The sequence below is a fragment of the Macrobrachium nipponense genome, chromosome 30 (genome assembly GCF_015104395.2).
Source record: "Macrobrachium nipponense isolate FS-2020 chromosome 30, ASM1510439v2, whole genome shotgun sequence".
Lineage (NCBI taxonomy): Eukaryota > Metazoa > Arthropoda > Malacostraca > Decapoda > Palaemonidae > Macrobrachium > Macrobrachium nipponense.
This window is the reverse complement of record NC_087218.1, coordinates 7,801,924-7,821,803: the sequence shown is the minus strand read 5'-3', so window position 1 is coordinate 7,821,803 and position 19,880 is coordinate 7,801,924. Positions and strand designations below refer to the sequence as shown.

Here is a 19,880-nt window from a genome sequence, read left to right as displayed (position 1 = left end):
CTATTCTCAAGTGACCGACGGGAAGATGAAGTAGCGATTAAGATAAACTGAGGAAAAATAAGAGTCACTTAATATGCTGACCATTGTAGGATGAATAATGAATAATTGGGAGTAGACCGACCACGGTAGGATAAATTGGGAGTCGGTGGGAAGAGGAAATGAAGTAACGATTAAGATAAACTGGGAAGAAATAATAAAGTCGCTTAATTTATTGACCACTTGCAGGATGAATGATTGGGAGTAGATAGGAAGAGAGTACGAAGTAACAACTAAGGTAAGGTGGGAAGAGTGGATGAAGTACCATGAACAAAACTGCGCCTAAATGGTTGACAATGGTCTCAACCATTGTGGCAACGTGAAGGAGTCGCTTATGAGGTATAGTGGGAACGAAATTGGTTGGCCCATGGTAAGACTACGTGATCGAGAAGTGTTGATGAAGTTATTAAATAAACGATTGACCTTAATAGGAAACTGATTGGGGAAAATGGCTGGCTTCTAAATGGTTGGCCACGGTCAGGATTAAGTGATTGGGAAGAATTTGATAAAAGCCCAGGTATAATAGGACTCCGGACGGTAATGAAAGACCCATAAGCTTCAGGAAGTCCTATATAGTCTGCCGTGAGGATTTAGTTATTTAGGTTTATTGAGGGATTACAGGTGGAAGGGATGATCCTTTGCGTATGAAAGGCCAGAAAGTTTAACGCTCAAATCGAAATGATGAAAAGCACCGGCTCTCTCTCTCTCTCTCTCTCTCTCTCTCTCTCTCTCTCTTTTTTTTTTTTTTTTTTAGGACTCGAGTTCAAATTTCATTTCTGTTAACATTTCATTCCCAGTTCGCTTTTTTTAATCCCTGAAAAGGCATCATCTCTCTCTCTCTCTCTCTCTAAATATAATATATATATACTATATATATATATATATATATATATATATATATATATATATAATATATTATATATATAATCTCAGTAATTTTGGAACACAGAGGTCTTTCCGTTAGTACTAGGTTTCCTCTTTCTAAACCACCTTTTTCTGCCATAAGGGAACACAGTTTAGCACGGGACCATCTTTTCACTCACCTAGATTTTAGAGTACTGTCTCTTTGCTCAAATAGACTGGACCTTTTAATTTCAGAGTCGCTGTTTATTAAGAAAATGAAACCGGAATTGAACAACAACTCGTCCGGTATTCACTTAGCTATCATATAGTTTCATAGTAGGTACACAAAGTGGGTCGTTAGCCATTTTATTTTTAAGTGTAGTTTGTTTACCTTTCATATTATTTTTATTTCTGTTTTTGTATGTTTTGCGTTTTGTTTTAGTTTTTTTTTTTTTTCGTAATTTTAACTTTTAGTTTGTATGTGATGTTTGTTTCATTTTATGTTCTTACTGAAGCTTTTAATAAGACAATTCATTTTAATGTAATTTTTTAGTGATTTCTCATCCTTGTCATTTTTTCAGCCTGAAGATGAGGTTTTAAACCTCGAAAGCTCGTTTAATAAAGAATGTTCTTCCTGGTCTTGGCACTGTTATTTATCATCAAGCTATATATATATCTATATATATATATTAATATATATATATATAATATATATATATAATATATATATAATGTTTGTGTCTCAAGCTCGCTTGAAATCATCACATTAACTTACGACTGTACCAACTGCCAACAACAGACAAATAGGAAAGACTTGCGTTTTTCCCTTTGTACGTCATCCTACCCCAAGAGTGTAACAAGCGCAGCTAATGCTAAAGTACCCGTCCAAGAGGAGAGAGCGAATAATAACTCATCAGAATGTGGGGCGCAAAATGTACCCCGACAGTCTACCGTATCGAAATGTCCCAGCGTCAAGGCATCAATTGCCCCCGTTACGCTGTGACCGCTGACGAGGATAGGGCGGAGAGGTCACGGAGAGGTCACTCTGAGGCAGACTGACGGTCCTCGTCCTCCCAACCCCTGCCATGTGACACACACACACACACACACACACACACACACACACACACACCACCATTACGGAGTGCTGCTGGACGGGTTCTTTCCGTCCTTCCGGTTTTAGCGACACTTTTCGAAATATTCCATAATGGCCTTGGGCATCTCTCTTAGAATATTAGACGTTCGTCTTGATGTCCAGGTCTTATATATGTGAATTAACACACTCTCTCCTCTCTCTCTCTCTCTCTCTCTCTCCTTATATAATATATATATATATATATATATATATATATATATATATATATATATATATGTGTATATATATGTATATATATATATGTATATTATATATATATATATATATAAATAAAATATATAGATATATATACGTGTCTATGTATATATAGTACATATGTATGTATATACATATATGAAATTTTATATTATATCGCCAACTTTAATGCATAAATAGCTAAAAAAATAAGCTATTTAAAATGAATGATTCAAATGGAAAAGCACAACTTCAGCTATGCCTATATATTTGTCCATTGTAAAACTGTTAGATTCGTTAATCCTCTCGTCCTCGAAGCTCAAATGTTCCTCTCATAACGGTAAAATATATATAACAACTTTTTTTACCTGAAAACGATTAGTTGATTAAATATTCTTCGATCCCAACAAGACGCCTGGTGTTCGGATCTCCCCAGAGTCCACCTAAACGGCCAGACCGAAGTCTAGGGATCAGGGAATCGGAGGCGCAGCAGAATTCTTCCCGAACGATTCGAATCGCCGATGCTTCGAAATGGCTCGACGGGAGTGTATGTTTAACCCGTGCGATATATTAACCCGCTTCACCATCTCGATCGTAATTGAAGGTTCCGTATGGACGATGTGATATAAAGCAATGTCATTGGGCGAGGAATTCTAGTCCCTATCGGCTCCTGCCGTAGCGGTCAGTATTACCGCAGCTTCCTTTCCAAGACCCATCACCTTTGTCATGGCAAAAAGGACAAGAGCCATTGTTTCGAGCCACGGGTTTATCGGGCGTGATCGAAGCTTCGGTCCTTACGAAACATGCCTGGGAGGAGGCAGTACCTCGTTTTCTTTCTCAGTCTTCTTTTTACTCGGTTATTGTTCTCTTATTTTTCTTTCTTCTCTAACAAATTTACTCTTCCTGTTCTTGTTCACCATCTGAGAGTCATTTCCTTTTCTCTCTCTCTCTCTCCCTCTTTACAACGTGAATTATTCTAAAAGATATTTTTATATGTTTTAAACCATATAATATGGTAGATTGGGAACCCTGTTCCATCTGACTGTGGGTATCAGACCATATGCATGTGAGAATGCGTTCGTAGTATGAAGCCACATGTCATTTAAGATATACGTAATTATTTTACTTATAATTTTCTAAATCGCCTTCCATTTTTCATTTTCAATGCTCCACATATACCATCATATATTATGTTTCCATCCATTATCGAAAAGGCAGCAGAGAAACACGGAAAATTATGCATAATCTGCGTAAATCATCCAATACCACAATGGTCCCGTCAAGGTAATGAGAGGAGACTCCTCTCTTCACCTTGGGTCCCGTGGCATATAAAAAGCACTCGCAGGAAAAGGTGAAATGAAAGATCGTAGAGCCAGAAGAGCCTCTGCCCTTATTTCAAGACCTGATCACAGGTCTGCAATAAAGACGAAAGATCTTCAGGGTCTACGATCTTACCTTTCACCTTTCCCTGCAAGCGCTTCTTAAATCTTCGTGAATATAAAACTTACCAGCCATTTTAGGACATCGTGAGGGAAAATGACTAATGGTTATTCAGTAATTATGTCCTGATCTGAGATTATATTTTCGCAATTTTCCCAAGATGTGTCCACTCATTTCATAATGTCTTTTTTTTCAGAGCTTGCAACTGCTGGTGGCAACCTTCCATGATTGCATTTACACAAGGTGTGATATCCCCGTGCCATCCTCGTTTCTTCAGTGAGTAATCTTTTCCTCATATTAGAGCTTTTTGTAACGCCAGCTAAAAAGAAATCAATCAACCAATCACTGCTCACCTTTATAACAAGGGTCGAGGTCACCACGAAATCCACCATGAAATAATTTTTTAACTAATATAATATACAGTATTATCTTATTATTCTTAGATTATATATATATATATATATATAATGTGTGTATGTGTGTATACATATATATACATATATATTTACATTATGTGTATATATAAACATTTATTTATATGTACATATATATCTATATATATAAGAATAATTACGTAGATTCGTGTTGGATCACTATCTATGCCAGGCTGTTGACATTAGCGCGAATTAGGTAACAGAATTTCAGTTTAAACACAGATGCGTTAGGTTAGTTCAGATTAAACCGGCCTTATGCCAGCACGGGCATTCAGTGAAAGGTAGTGCGTAAATGTAGGTAAGGTGCTAAAGAGAATAAGAGTCCTGGCACGGGCATTGGCATGGGCATCGGTGATCTGCCCAATTATAAGCAGACGAGTCACACGATCTTGACGAGCTAAAATTCACGGGAAAATTAAGTTATAAGAGGAGAGTTAACATTTGGGCGACCATAAAAACAGTAACGAAAATAAAATACAAAAATGACTCTGAGTAATTGGCTGTCTGCAGACTTCGAGTCATCGCAGTTTTAAAGTGTAGACTCAAAATAGGAAAAGAGTTCATGTCGCCATCTGGTTTTTAGAACAGCTGCTGCCATTGCAGTTGGAACTGCAGAAGTTCCAGCGAAAATGCGATGCATTACGACCCTTAATACTATTCTTCTTGACGTTTAATACGTTTTTTATCTATTTATATATTTTTAATTCATTTTTTTTAATAAGTAACTCTCTCATACTTCTTCCTCATGAACACCTTAATATTCTTTGGAAGCTTGATTATCAGGTGAATGGCCCCTTTGGTGAGCTTGTTCCATATGAATAGGTTTCATTTATCGAATAATAATAACGAAAATAATTTGATTTCATAGAGAGGAAGAATGTTTAGAGGACAAAGAAACAACCGTAGATCAATCATTGTATTCTCAGTTTACGTAGCTCAGGTTTCAGCCACAGAGCGACTTACCAAAATAAAACGAATTTGAGACTAATATTAGCTGTCTCATCTACGTCTTGGATCTCGTCATTGGATTTTGTGCCACTCTCCTGCTAATTGTCTGCTTCAAGTTCCAGTGTTGCTACTGATCTCGTTTGCCACGTAAGCTTGATGGTAGGTTGAGGCATCCTTAAAGAGACTAAATATTAATTTTTTTTTTTTTTCAGATTAAGCTGGTCTTATGCCAGTGCGGGCCCTTGCTCACAGAGCAGCCGTAGGATTTTTTTTTAATATTCCAGCAGCTCTCGGTACGAAAAATTATTTTCCCCTGATTTATTTTTTACGAATTTTGACTGCAATGGTGACACTGTCATGACGAATCATGATTAGTGGCGACAGTAACGCGTAGTATGTAGTAGATGTCGATTGTGAGAAAAGTTAGAGCTATGAAGCACAAACCAATAACAAAGATGATGATGGTGATGACGTCCTCATTGTTGATGTTATGACTCAGATGTTACAATAGAGGACTGCTTTTTTCATGAAGCAAGACGAGTCGTACCACTAGGGGGGACCCCTCTGGGCTAAGGATGAGTCCAGACTCGCAACGGCGACAAGACATGCAATTGCTACAGAAGATAAAGACCAAAGAAAAAAAAACATGCCACAGGGTTCCGTTGCATACTTTACGATCCGGTCAATTGCAGGCCGGAGCGCGTTGCAAACGCAGGCGAATACCCGAATGTGCACAGGGACATAAATCAAGCTAGAATAAACACACAGCTCGCTCTATTATTTTAGGGGTGTATTCCAGCTACTGAAAATTGCAGGTGAAAGGCAGGTAATCAGTGGCTTTAGAGGTCCCGAGAGGCGATCTGCCCTGCTTGGCACCTGTCTCCTTGTATATATCTCTGGCTGTCTTCTTCTTCTTCTCTCTTTTTAGAGGGACAGAACACGAAAGCAAACTCCCAGTCACTGTTTTTTTTTTTTAGCCCGATACTAGATAGCAATTGCAGGCGTCAGGCAATCAAGGATCCATTTCCTGTTGTCTTCTTATTGCTTGGATGATAGCTCTCGCGTTTATTGCTTTCTGTTCGTGTCTTTCAATTCTTCACGCTTTTGTGTTGGGATCAATTTTCTCCGTGTGCTGTTGCTACTAATATTGACGTTGATCTTTTGCTACACCTTTGGAAAATTCTGTAGGAAAATAAAGCATTTCAGTATGATTTACTATATATATATATATATAGATATATATATATTATATATATATATAATATATATATATATATATATATATATGCTCATTTATATTTCATTTGAGGTCTTGATAAGTGAGGAGGGAGACAGGGTACAGGAGGCATGGGATAAAAAAAAACGCACAAACAGAAAAGCCGAAATATTTTTTTTTAGAAAATTGTAATAAGGCAACAAGGCCTCTGAAAACGTAACCCTACATAAATAAGGCGCGCAGACATACGAAGCAAAAGTGTCCTGAAGGCTGGAGAGAAATAGATATTAGAAATAATCTCTTCAAGAAGGGGATGCCCAGCCCAAGATTATAATCAGACCATCCTGGCACTCAAGTCCCCGCGAGTAGTGGTGTTGAGGTTAGCAACCTCACTCCATATTACCATAGTAGGTTTCTGGTGTCGGGAAAAGTGGGTCACAAGGAGGCCAGATAAGCAAAGAGATTGTATCCTATTAGGTGTTCCTTTAATTCGTGGACCCTTTTCATTCCTTTTAATGTACCTCCATTCATATTCTCCCTCTTCCATCTTGCTATCCATCCTTTCCTAATTATGATTTGATGATGTAACTGATAGGTATTCCTCCTGTTAAACCTTTCAAACCTACCTACTTTCAATTTCCTTTCCAACGCTGAATGACCTCAGTGGTCCTTTGGGCTAAACTCTGTATAATATTCTGTTTGATTCGTGGAGAAATATTAAGCAAATTTAGTATGTTTGTCTTATACCTTTGTTGTTTTTTTTTCTTTTAAAAAGGGTCGACTGTCCCCTTAAACAAAAAAAAAGGGCCAACTGCCCCTAAATAAAACAAAAAAGGGCCGACTGCCCCCTAGAAAAAAAAGGACCGACTTCTCCCTAAATAAAAAAATAATAATGGGCCGACTGCTCCCTAAACAAAAAAACAAAAAAGGGCCGACTGCAACATAAACAAAAACAAAAAAAGGGCCGACTGCCCCCTAAATAAGAAAAAAAAGGCCGACTGCCCCCTAAACAAAACTAAAAAAGGGCCGACTGCCCCCTAAATAAGAAAAAAAGGGCCGACTGCCCCCTAAACAAAACAATAAAAGGGCCGACTGCCCCCTAAAAAAAGCAAGAAAAGGGCAGACTGCCCCTTAAAAAAAAGAAAAAAAAGCCCGACAGCCCCTAAAAAAAATAAAAAGGGCCGACCGCCCCTAAACCCGACAAGCCCCTAAAAGAAAAAAAAAAAAAGGGCCGACCGCCCCTAAAAAAGAAAAAAAAAAAAAAGCCCGACAGCCCCTAAAAAAATTAAAAGGGCCGACCGCCCCCTAAACATCCAAAGAAAGAAAAAAAAGGCAACAGGCCACTAAAAAAACGGGGGGCGCCGACTGCCCCCTAAAAAAAAAGTAGCCGACTGCCCCCTAAAAAAAGGGGGTTGGCCGACTGACCCCTAACACGAAGCCTTTCGAAGAAAACTGGTACAGTCAAATAGCCTCCTGTTGCAATTACACCGAAGATCCAACAGCAGCACAATGAACCCCCTTTCAAGAACTGTTGCATTCACCACGCTAAGTCAAATTATTAGAATCCATGGAAAACAGGAAACCCCTTTTGATAGAAATACTCGAATATGTATTCACTTGGGTTCACGGAAAGAGAGAGAGAGAGAGAGAGAGAGAGAGAGAGAGAGAGAGAGAGAGAGAGTGAGAGAGAGAGAGTCTGTGTAAGACAGTATCACATAACTACCAGGGAAATATCTTGCAAATTACGATCGTAAATGTGCTTAAGGCACTGAGAGAAAAAAGGGAAAATTTCGACGAAAAATATTAGAGCATGTGGGAAGAGTAAAAAAAAAAAAAGGGGGGGGGGGGGCAGTTTTGAAACCTTCCGGCCGAAACCTCCGGTGGTAGATGATGTCATTAAGACCGCGATAACGAGACGGAAGCAATTTTTAGTAATATATACGAAGCCACTTCGGCAGAGAAAGAGGATGGCTGTCATATTTTAATCAGAAACCGCAGTTGCGCCTACAGGGGCCTTCAGTGATGTTTCGGTAACTGCCGTTTGCTAAGTATACGAAGAGAGAGAGAGAGAGAACAAAGAAAAATGAGGAAAGAGAGAAAGAGAGAGAGAGAGAATAAAAAAAAGCAACAACGGCTTTCAGGAAGGGGAAATGATGTCGCCTAACCTGTCTTGGTCGTCAATCATCTCGATCGCCATCCTGTACCGGTCGCTCCTAATCCCCTCCTCCCCCTCCACCGGTCCCCCTCCTCTTCCAACAATTCCCCGATCTGATCTGTCCCCAGACCTGTTTTACTTACTATAGTATAGTCCTCTTCTTCCTCCTACTCCTTCAATCCCCATCCCCTCCCCCGACCCCCCCCCCCCTAATATCCCCGAAAAAAACCCCCGAAAACAAAAAAAAAAAAAAAAACAAAAAATAAAAAAAAAAATAAAAAAGAAAAAAAAAAAAAAGAAAAGAAAACCCCGCCCCGCAACAGCCGAGCCCCCCCACTCTCTCTCTGTCTCTCTCTCTCTCTCTCTCTCTTTCTCTCAAATGACACCAGGAAGAAACAGTCGCATTCAAAAAACACCAGTTAATAATAATTACCCGAGAAATCGGCAAAAGGGACAACTTCATTGCACAAGCATACCGCACCACCCCCCCCCCCCCCCGCCCCCGTCCCACGTCGTCCTCTTCCTTAACGTACTAATGCCCCCCCTCCTTTTTTTTTTTTGCGTCATGGGCACGATGCGCTCCTCAATTTGCATGTCGCCTAATGATAAATGATTACTGACTCTGTCATTCACGAACACTCGATCGGTTCCTTTCAGCTGAAGGGAAACTTCGTCGAGTATAGGGATTGCTGTACTGAAGACTTCTTACGCAGCAGGTATGTGGTTCATTCATTGGAGAGAGAGAGTTAAAAAGGAGTTACAAGGATTAGAATGTCTCCAAGACTTATTAGTCCATCCGAGGGGACATCGTGTGCTCACATATCTCTAGGAGCAGCAGGTTTTACTGTGCATTCACAGTGTCCTCCTAATGATTTTGTCAAGGTTTCTTTTAAACTCTAACACACTGCGTGAGAGAGAGAGATGGAGAGTTCAAGGATTAGTATGTCTCCAAGACCCTATTAGTCCATCCGAGGAGACGAATCATATATTAAATTAAAGCTCTGCGCAAAGACGGTATTGTCACATTCGATGATTTAATACTGTTGAAACTAATTAGTGTCTCTATTGTAGTTTGCCTCTCTCTCTCTCTCTCTCTCTCTCTCTCTCTCTCTCTCTCTCTCTCTCTCTCTCTCATTCAACGACCGTGCAAAATTCTGTGCATCATTGGTAATTCGGATTGACTTGTGAGGTAAAATTCATTTCGACTTTATCAAATCCAAATTTTGAAATTTACCACACCCACTCTCTCTCTCTCTCTCTCTCTCTCTCTCTCTCTCTCTCTCTCTCAACAGAAGACACATACATACATACATACACACACTCGAACCCCCACCCCCCCACCACTGAGGAAGAACCTTGTCCAACTCGTTCTCTGGTCGTCTCGTAAATAAAGCGAGAATTAGTACCTTTGTCTGTCAACAGGTTCTTCTGATTGATGATGGATTGAAAAACCCCGAGGCGGAGGAACAGGACTGTGTTATGTCCTACAGCAGCAGCAGCGCAGCAGCAGCTGCACCGTAGGGTCGAAAATCCGGTCGCTTTCTTAAGCGGGAGTCGACCTCAAGCTACCGGAGTTATTAGATATTCAAGCGGTCCTCCATCTACCACCGCGATGCTTAGTATAGTAGTACGAGGTTAACGGGGCGGGCGGGGGGGGGGGGGGGGGGGTGGGGGGGGGGGGGGGGGGGGGGGGGGGGGGGGGAGGGGGGGCGCAAGGCTGGGGATATATGTAGTAGTGTGCAAGCGTTGGGAATCTTCGGTGTGGTGTCCACCCTCCATCCCCCTTCCTCCTCCTGCCCCTACGTCTTCCTAACTTCAATTTTTTATTTTTTTTTTTATTTTTAATTTTTTTTTTTTTTGCACATTTGCTTGTTAGAATTTTCTTTTTCCTTCTTTTGATTTGTAATGAAGTTTGATATAGGACTTATGTTAGATTTACTTCAGGAAAATGCACTGTTTGCCTTGCATCTCTCTCTCACTCTCGCGTCTTATATATATATATATGATATATATATATTTTATATTATACATCATAATACTATTATATACTTAATATATATATTACATACAATATATAATTACCTACTATATACTATATGAGCGAGAAGAGAGAAAGAGAGAGAGAAGTATTTGATATTATAAATACTTTATAGATTATACCTTAACCATATCAGCGCAGAGAGAGAAAGAGATGAGAGAGAGTATATTATATAGAAATTTACATATATATATATATTATATAGCAATAGAATTATATATATATATATCATATGATATACATAAGATTTATATAAGGTATGGATAATCGTACGCCCCTATATTTATAGATATATTATTATATATTATTTATATATATTACTATATGACCTATTATGACGATATCATATATAAGTATATATCTAATTATATAATATATCTACTATCACATCTATATATATCATATATATATACTCATTTATATTTATATATAATTATATATAGATTATATATATTCTATATATATATATATATAATATATAGAAGAGAGAGAGAAGAGAAGAGAGAGATAGAGAGAGAGACGATGAGAGCGAGATGAGAGTATATTGATTATTAAATACCTATATATATATAATAAGTAATAATAATAATATATATATATATATTATGTGTATCATATATATTATATTATATAAGTATATATATAATACACTATATATATTTATAGTATATAATTATATATCCGTATATATATATATATATTAAATTAATATATAATACTCTATTTATATTTATATATCTATGATATATATATATATTATATCTATGGTGTTTATATATATATAATTATATATATATATATATATAATGTGTGGTGTTATATAATATTATATATTATATATATCGATTACACGTATATAATATATATACGTATGATATATATATTATGTAATTATTGTCTTATTTATATATATATATTATATATTAATTATATATATATTATATATATTGTTTTTGTGTGGGTTAATAATTTATATATAATATATATACACGTATATATAACTATATACATATATATATTTAATAGTATATTTATATATATATATATATATATATATATATATATATATATATATATATATTATAGATAGATAGACTGTTAATCTTTACGTGCGGATAAGATCGGATATTCGGCGACAAAGTCTTCGATTTCTAACTTAGTATTTGAAAGTCCTGCCATAGTTGAAGTTTCGTCATTAGAAGAATTGTATGTCACTATTTTCCTCGTTTTCCTTCGCGTTGCTCCACGGGCAATTTGAAGCGTCGCCAGAAATTACCCCCCATCAATAAATCATTTCTCAGGTTTGAAACTGTAAAGAACAAGTTAAAAAATGCGCTGAAAATCGAGTTTTGTGTTGTATGAGCCGCTGCCCATGAAACTCTCAGCTGGTGGCCTGTGTTATTGTGTCGCAAGACGCGCGATCTTGGCTGACATTAACCTTTAATAAAATAAAAACTACTGACGCTAGAGGGCTGCAGTGTGGTATGTTTGATGATTGGAGGGTGGATGATCACCATATCAATTTGCAGCCCTCTAGCCACAGTAGTTTTCAAGATCTGAGGGCGGACAGAAAAAGTACGGACAGACAGACAAAAGCCATCTCCATAATTTTCTTTTGCAGAAAACTAAAAAAAAAAGCTCGCAATGTCCCATCTCTGGCCTTGCTGTCTCCCATTGCCAGTAATGAGGAATGGCTATCCCCACTTCCTAGCCTCCAATATCGAATAGGTAACCTGAGCACTAGTTAATAAATACTATTGAATAGGTAACCGACGCACTACTAGCCAGTAGTGCTGAATGGGTCATTAGTGCTGCATTAATTTCTAACAGTATTGAATGGGTGACCTATAAGCACGCATCCATTATGGTGACCCAGCAACAGGTTTTCAATGAATTCCCGAGTGTTTCTTCGTAAACACTTGGGGATGATATTTAGTGGAAGTATGCTTTATATAATAATAATAACAATAATAGTAATGTTTTAAGGGGTCCACAATAATAAAGAATGTTGCGAGTTCGTGTATAATTTAAAAACCCTTTACAAGGTTGTAAAGGGTTTTTAAATTATACACGAACTCGCAACCTTTTTTTATTATTGTGGATCTCTTAGAACATTATATATACTCCCGCGATGGAGAGTTTTCACCAACCAAATGATAGTAATAATAATAATTAATATGCAATTGTTAGTTCCTACTATAGTAGATTCACATCAGCCGTGCATTTGTCGTCTAGGCCAGTCCCTTACGACGCTCCTGATTGGCTGTTGATAAGCCAATCACAGGGCTGGAAACTGTCTCTCGAGAGAGTTCACATAGACAGGAAGTGTGTTCCACCTCTCCTGAGGGAATACGTCTTTCAGGAGAGGTGGAACATACATCCTTCCTATGTGAACTCTCGAAAGAGACTCAGAGTTTCCAGCCCTGTGGTTGGCTTATCAACAGCCAATCAGGAGCGTCGTAAGGGACTGGCCTAGACGTCAAATGCACGTCTGATGTGAATCTACTATAGTCCGAGCAGTGTTTGAATACTTTGCGTGGATTATTTGTGCAATATCTCCAACAACCTTTTATCCAGAAGTCACCCGTGAAAATTTAAAAGAAATTGTGGGCAGGCGAAATCACGTATTTCCGACCGTGCATCTGATCCTTATCACAGGATCAGTAATAACGACAATTACCTTAATGCAAAGCTAATACCACGGGAAAATGAGAGAGCCGTTAGTCATTTGGAGCTCTCTTTTACTCGAAAAACGACCCCTAATGTTTCCTAAGTGGAATTTATTTTCGATTAAAAAAAAAGCCCTACTTCAGATGTTTCGTCTACAATTGCCCCGATAGTCATTTGTGAACGGTTATATTTTTCGTTTTATTTTCCTCCTTACTCACGGAGATTACTTGGGAATTTATCCATTCTGTTTTTTCCCCTCTTTCTCTGCCCTTTTCGACGTAATGTGCAAATTACGTGAAACGAAAACAAGAAGATTTTGACATTTTCTCAAGCATGGTTCCGTCACCACTCATAAATCCTTCTGATATCTTCATTCGCGCGCATTCTTTTCTTTCGTGTTCATTAATCACTATATACATTCTCGTTGAGTATTCCCGGTTTCTCCTCCTTCCGTTCCAGATAATCAACGCGAGTTCGGCTGCTACGGAAGAGGAGCCCTGCCGCTAGTTTATCGTGGCATCCAGCCTCGGAGCCTTACAGAACCAATTATGTATTTATGGAAATTAGGGCGAAATTATAGAGGAGCGGCGCAGCATTAGCCTAAGACAAGAGTCGACCCATGTTTATGGGAGGACGGCCGCTACTGTACGACCTCCTCCGTGCCCAGAAGCTCCGGGCCTGGCCTCTCGCTATGCCCACCTACTCGGTTTTATGGCGCTGTGGGACTCTTAATGTCCTAATCCATGTCTTGAAATGGCTTCCAGATGGTCCTTTTCATGGTTTGGCCGTGGCCGGAAAGGACTCCCATATGGCCTGTTGATAACCCAATTCTTCATTTATTAGCATCGACAAAACAGGCTTGAACAACTATCATGGCCCTGCAGTCGTAAAACGCTCCCAATGAAGTCATTATCTCCCATAACGTCCGCTGCTCCCCTTATCACACTGGAGGATTCGGAATAAAAATGCCCGCGTTGTTGTTAGGTAGACTGGCCTTATGCCAGCGAGTTTTTTATGCAGAGGTTTCAAAATTCAGTTCCACAGCCACTCTTCTGCTCGCATTCCACTTTGAGTAGAATATTTGAGTTGACTTTATGCAAATATTTGTTCTTTTTGCCATTTTGAGCAGCACGAATTGTCCTCCGTATTCAAAATTCCCTTCAGTTCTTCCCCGTAGGGGGATGGTGCCGTCAGTGCACCTCATGCGGTGCCCTGTAGGCATTACTTGAGATTCGTTGTAGCGTGCCTTAGGCCCCTATGTACAACCCCTTTCGTTCTTTTTAATGTACCTCTTTTCATAGTCTCTTTTCTTCCATCTTACATTCCACCATCTCCTAACAATTGATTCATAGTGCAAATGCTTTGAGGTTTTCCTCCTGTTACTCCTTGCAAGCTTCTTACAGTCAATTTCCGTTTCAGCGCTGAATGACCACATAGGTCCCTGTGCTGGGCCTTTGGCCTAGATTTTATATTCAGTGCAGTTCAAAATTCCCTTCAGCTGCCTCGGTTTTTACCACGTTTAAGGAACAGGCATACAACATCGCTAGGGGAAATGAAACTGTTATATGCCAGCGAGCAGCGAGAGAGCAGTAGAGAGCAATAGTAGACATCTTCAGCCATCCGTTGAGTATGTGTTTATGTTTCCGAACTTGATGATAATAGGTGCAACATAGCTTCTGCGTTCCACATACTCCCTCCTGGAAGTCGCCTGAAGGCTTCATAAATACGTCATAAAATCCTTGCAGGTGGCATCGTAAATACGTCATAAATTCCGCTCAGAGGTCAAGACCAGAGGGTATATAGCATGAGTGGCACAGCGGGCATCCCCACAAAATAATTGAATGTTAATTGGGAAGACCTTCGCAAATTCGTGGCCTTGAAATTTCTTGGCTCGAGAGAAAGGTTCTCCGAAAAAAAGTCTTAAAATTGCGTTAGCGTTTTGTTTGATACGGTCTTCAGTCCAGTAGTAGAGTGGTTAGGTAATATCGTGAATTTCAGTGAAGCATCCAATTTCTACATTTAAATTTACTCTGTTACTCTTTTAAGATGCATTCACGAAGATGCTTATGAGGGCAGTAAATATTCAGTTTAAGGTAAGGGGATAAATTTAATAATAATTATATATATAGATAATTATTATATATTATAATATATATATATATATATATATATATATATATATATATATATATACATATGTTATATATATATAAGGGGATAATATTATATCATATATATATATATATATATATATATATATATATATATAATATATAATAATATGTATATATATATATATAATATATAATATATATATCTATATATATTATATATATAGAATTAATAATAGATGTATATATATTGTGTACTATACACTATTCACATATTGTACGGTTATTAATATTTTTAATCACAAACTTTTATTTTATGTCTATAATTATAATTTTTTCCATATTTTTATTTTTCTCATCTACGTTATTATCCTAATCTCATCATATTATTATTTTGGTCATATATCTTGGGGATGAGGGCACTTACCCCCTAGATACGCTATAGTGATTTCGCGTGTCCCCGTTTCGAACGATTCACTCTTTCTATGACGTCATACGTGAAAGTCAGAATTAGGATTCGAAATGCCGAAATTCTTCGGAATGTGAATTTACAGAAAAAAAAAAAATTGACGGTCAAAATGCGACTCGTCTGCCTAAACGAAACGGTTTAACCAGTTAAGACCACGTTAGTCCTTCTATTTGCTATAAAATGTTGAATGCATTCCCCCCCCCCCTCCGCCCGCCGCCCCCTGCGTTTAAGTACAAACGGCCTGTGTATGTAAAATGGAATAATATGAATAACTCCTGCTGGCAAGCTTAAAGGTGGGCCACGTTGTCTGCTTTTTCGGAAGTGCGGACGACTCGCCTCCAGATTTGTAAGGATTGCTGGGCGTGGGAACATCAATCACGGGCCAGATCGCTTTTAGGCCGTGTGCATGCATTTTGTATGCTGGAGGATTTCCTGCCTCTCTCTCTCTCTCTCTCTCTCTCTCTCTCTCTCTTTTACTCATTTCTGTATCAGACTATTTTTCTTTTTTATTATCTCATGGAGGAGATATCTTCCTTTCTACTGATCGTCTATCATTGCTCGCTTTCTCTCTCTCTCTCTCTATCTGTATATATATATATATATATATATATATATATATATATATATATATATATATATATATACATATACATATACTATACATATATATATATACATATATATATATATATATATATATATATATATATATATATATAAAACTGCTGTTTCAATTGCTTATCTCTCTCTCTCTCTCTCTCTCTCTCTCTCTCTCTCTCTCTCTCTCTCTCTCTCTCTCTCTCTGTGAATTTCGAGGTAATAATTTAATTCCTGTTTTTGCGTGAGAGGTGTTAAGAGAGACGCAGTAAAAGGCCTGAAGTCCCTGAACCCAAAAATATAAAAGGTAAAAAATGGAAGCGAAATATCGGAAGAAATAAAAATCGGAGGAAAAATTATAAAAAAAGAGAGCAAAGCCGTAAAGATACGGCTATCGAAAAGAAAACGTATGCTGTTCTGATAAAAAAAAAAAAGAAGAAGAAAGAAATGGAAAGAAGAAAAGCGAAGTATTTTACGACAAGCGAAAAAAGAAAGATGTCGAAAGATTTATGTATATATTTTTTTTTCTATCACTCGAACCGGGAGAAAACAGTCCTTCCCAAACTGTACCTGTACCCATGGTATGTCACACACACACAAACACACACACATACATCCAGCATATACAAAGAGTATGTCATGCACAAATACACACTCGGCTAGCATATACAAACGAACCTGGAATCATGCATGTATGCGCGCAAGCACTTCTTACACACACAACAACAACAACAACAACAACAACCTATCACTAGAACCTGTCCCCGTGGAAACCTCATGGAAAAACATGCATAAAATATGTGAATTCATGCATGCACATGCATTATGCACAGTGTGCATGCGTACGTGTCCCACATAGATTAGGAAACAAGGCAGAGACGCTATGCTTGTTAAGAAACCTCAGTTGAACACAAGTCTCAAGTAATTCGTAAGGAAGATTTTTGGAAACTTCCAATAAAAACCAGGAAATTTAAGAACACTCACACTGGATGGTCTCGGGGTGTTAAAACCTTCCAATAAAAATCGATAAATCTGTGGCCAGTCGCAGCGGACGGGAGCTGGTAGGTACCTCCATAAAAACCAGGAAATCTAAAGCCATTCATAATGAATGGCCGCTGCTTAACAGAAACTTACTTAAAACCCGTTGGTCGTGGGAAACCTTGATTAAAAAACCAGATCTTCTGAGGCCTTTTATAGTGGATGGTCGCTGGTCAAGAGATTCGTCCGTTAAAAACCAAGGATTGATTCTACCCAGACTAGAAAGTCTCTGGTCTTTGGTAACCATTACAAACCAGGAAATCAGTTTTCTGTACAACATATAATGTTGTATAAAACCATCAGCTATGACCAGCAGCTCTCCAGATGCGGTTGAGTGAGGGTGCATCCACGGCTCAGGAAAGCGCTGCCAATACACGATCCACGGCTGACTTTAACCTTAAATGAAATAGAAAATACAGAGGATAGATGGTTGCAATTTGGTATGTTTGATGATTGGAGGGTGGATGATCTGCATACTAATTTGCAGCCCTCTAGCCTCTGTAGTTTTTCAGTTATGAGGACGGACAGAATAAAGTAGTTTTCTTTTATAGAAAACTAAAAACCAGGCACTCTCATTCCATCCAAACTAGGTGGTTTTCGTCCCTGGCAAGCTTCATTGAAAATCAGGAAGTCTGTGGCATTCAGTCACTCATTTCAGCTTCATTTAATTCTCATCCATGCTTCGCAAAATATTTCCTCCGACCCGGTAATTACGCTGATGGCAACGAAGGGGTCTCTGATGCGCATGCGTTGTAACCTTCTCCATGTCGACGGGAAGTTGGCTGGGCTTTAAGTAAGTGTTTGACCTGGTATTGAACGTGGATTAGATCCAATATTAGGTCTTATTTGAGCCGCTGGTAAAATTATTTCTCGTGCAATTTCATCCTCGAGAATGAGTTTGTATTAGAAAGCTTATTTAAAGTTATAAGTCAAAACACGTCACGTAATTCATTCTTTTTTTTGTGCATTGTACGTTTAAGTTTCCTATTATATATAAAAAAAATTTCTTTTAGAGACTTTTTGAGCAAACTGTGGGGACCTACTTTTAAAGATGTACGTAAAAAATCTTCTGAATAATAATATAATATAATTACGTAGGTATAATTTAACACTGACAATTTTAAATTGTCTTTTATATGACTTTAATTTTACTGTTGACTAACAAGGACCTGCGTTATCCCCCTCCAGATTTTATATTATATTTAAAGAAACAAGGCGTGATCCGACCTCCAGCTTACTCGGGACGCGTGCTGAAATCTACGTTCAAATAGTGTGTTGTGTCACCAACGAAAATTAAAATAAATATGCTCTATTTTATTAGAAATAATTTTTCTGTACCGTTTAACATGCCCTTTATTTATTCTGTACATTTCCATTCTAATAAATAAATCATAAATATCCTATCCTAAAATTCCTGTATCTTTGACTCGACGCGAAACACCTTTTTCAGAACTTTTTAGGCTTTTCTGTTGGCTTACTCCCTGAGTAAGGAAAAATATACATCCCATCATGGAACGAAACAAAATTCGTGAACGAGTTATAAAACTCTTCCAAATACGAATGGAGCGTTCGTAAGTCCGAGGTAAATAATAATTTGATAAATTCCACAATTAAATACGGAATTAATTTTTTATTTTTTATTTTTTGGTGGGGGAAGCGCATAAATAATTTTTCCAAATCTAATGAAAATTAGTTTACCTTATTAAGAGCAAAATAAGTGTTCCTGGTTAACAAGATCATTTCGCTCAAATTTCAACCCCGTCCGCTCCTCTTACTGTGCCTCCGTTCATATTCTCTTTCTTCCATCTTTCCACCCTCACCTAACAATTGATTCATAGTGCAACTGCTTTGTAGGTTTTCCTCCTGTTACACCTTTCAAACGTTTTGCTGTCTATTTCCGTTTTAGCGTTTAATGATCCCATAGGTCCCAGTGCTTGGCTTTTGGCTTAAATTTTATATATTCGATTTAACGAAATTCATTTATCCCGGACGAACGGTTAAGAACACAATTAGATTGTTCGAGACTCGCAATGTTCCGGCGATTAGAACAAAATTCATTAACCTAGGTCAACTCTCAATTTTCAGGGAAGGAGTAAATTATCTTAGGAATTCTGTATTTAGTCTCTTGAATTCAAGTAGGGACTTAAAACAAATTTATTGTCAACAACAACAACAACAAATCGTTTTATCATTTGTTTATTCATTTAATTTTTGGTTGGTGTTTGGATTGTTGGCTGCTCCATTTTCTCGGTTGATTTTCGATTTAAACAATCGAAGTTGACGTATTTTACAGAAATCGTGGTGGGACAACATTATTCCAATTTATATTGAAATCAACTTAAAAGACACAAAGATTTACTGTTACTTCAAAAAAAGCACAAGGAGCAACTTTGTATTGAAGTGGATTTTGGGTAGGTTTTTTGTTCAGCATTTGAAAGGTACAAAGGTTTGTTTAAGTAATTTCATCCCCCTCCAAAAAAAAAAAAAAAAAAAAATCTTAGAACAAGTAAAAGTGTCCATATTTTTTTAAGGAACGATCATGATCGAAAATATCA

At 37.8% G+C, this 19,880-nt stretch overlaps 1 protein-coding gene across 12 annotated transcripts in view; it reads left to right on the top strand.

The window, feature by feature from the left end:
• Window positions 1-19,880, top strand: part of LOC135202253 (uncharacterized) — a 1,045,919-nt gene that overhangs the window by 844,543 nt on the left and 181,496 nt on the right. For all 12 annotated transcript variants that reach the window (XM_064231542.1, XM_064231547.1, XM_064231544.1 and 9 more), the window contains one exon: window positions 3,846-3,925. In XM_064231542.1, the coding sequence (XP_064087612.1) occupies window positions 3,846-3,925 (80 nt within the window). The remainder of the gene's footprint in view (window positions 1-3,845; window positions 3,926-19,880) is intronic.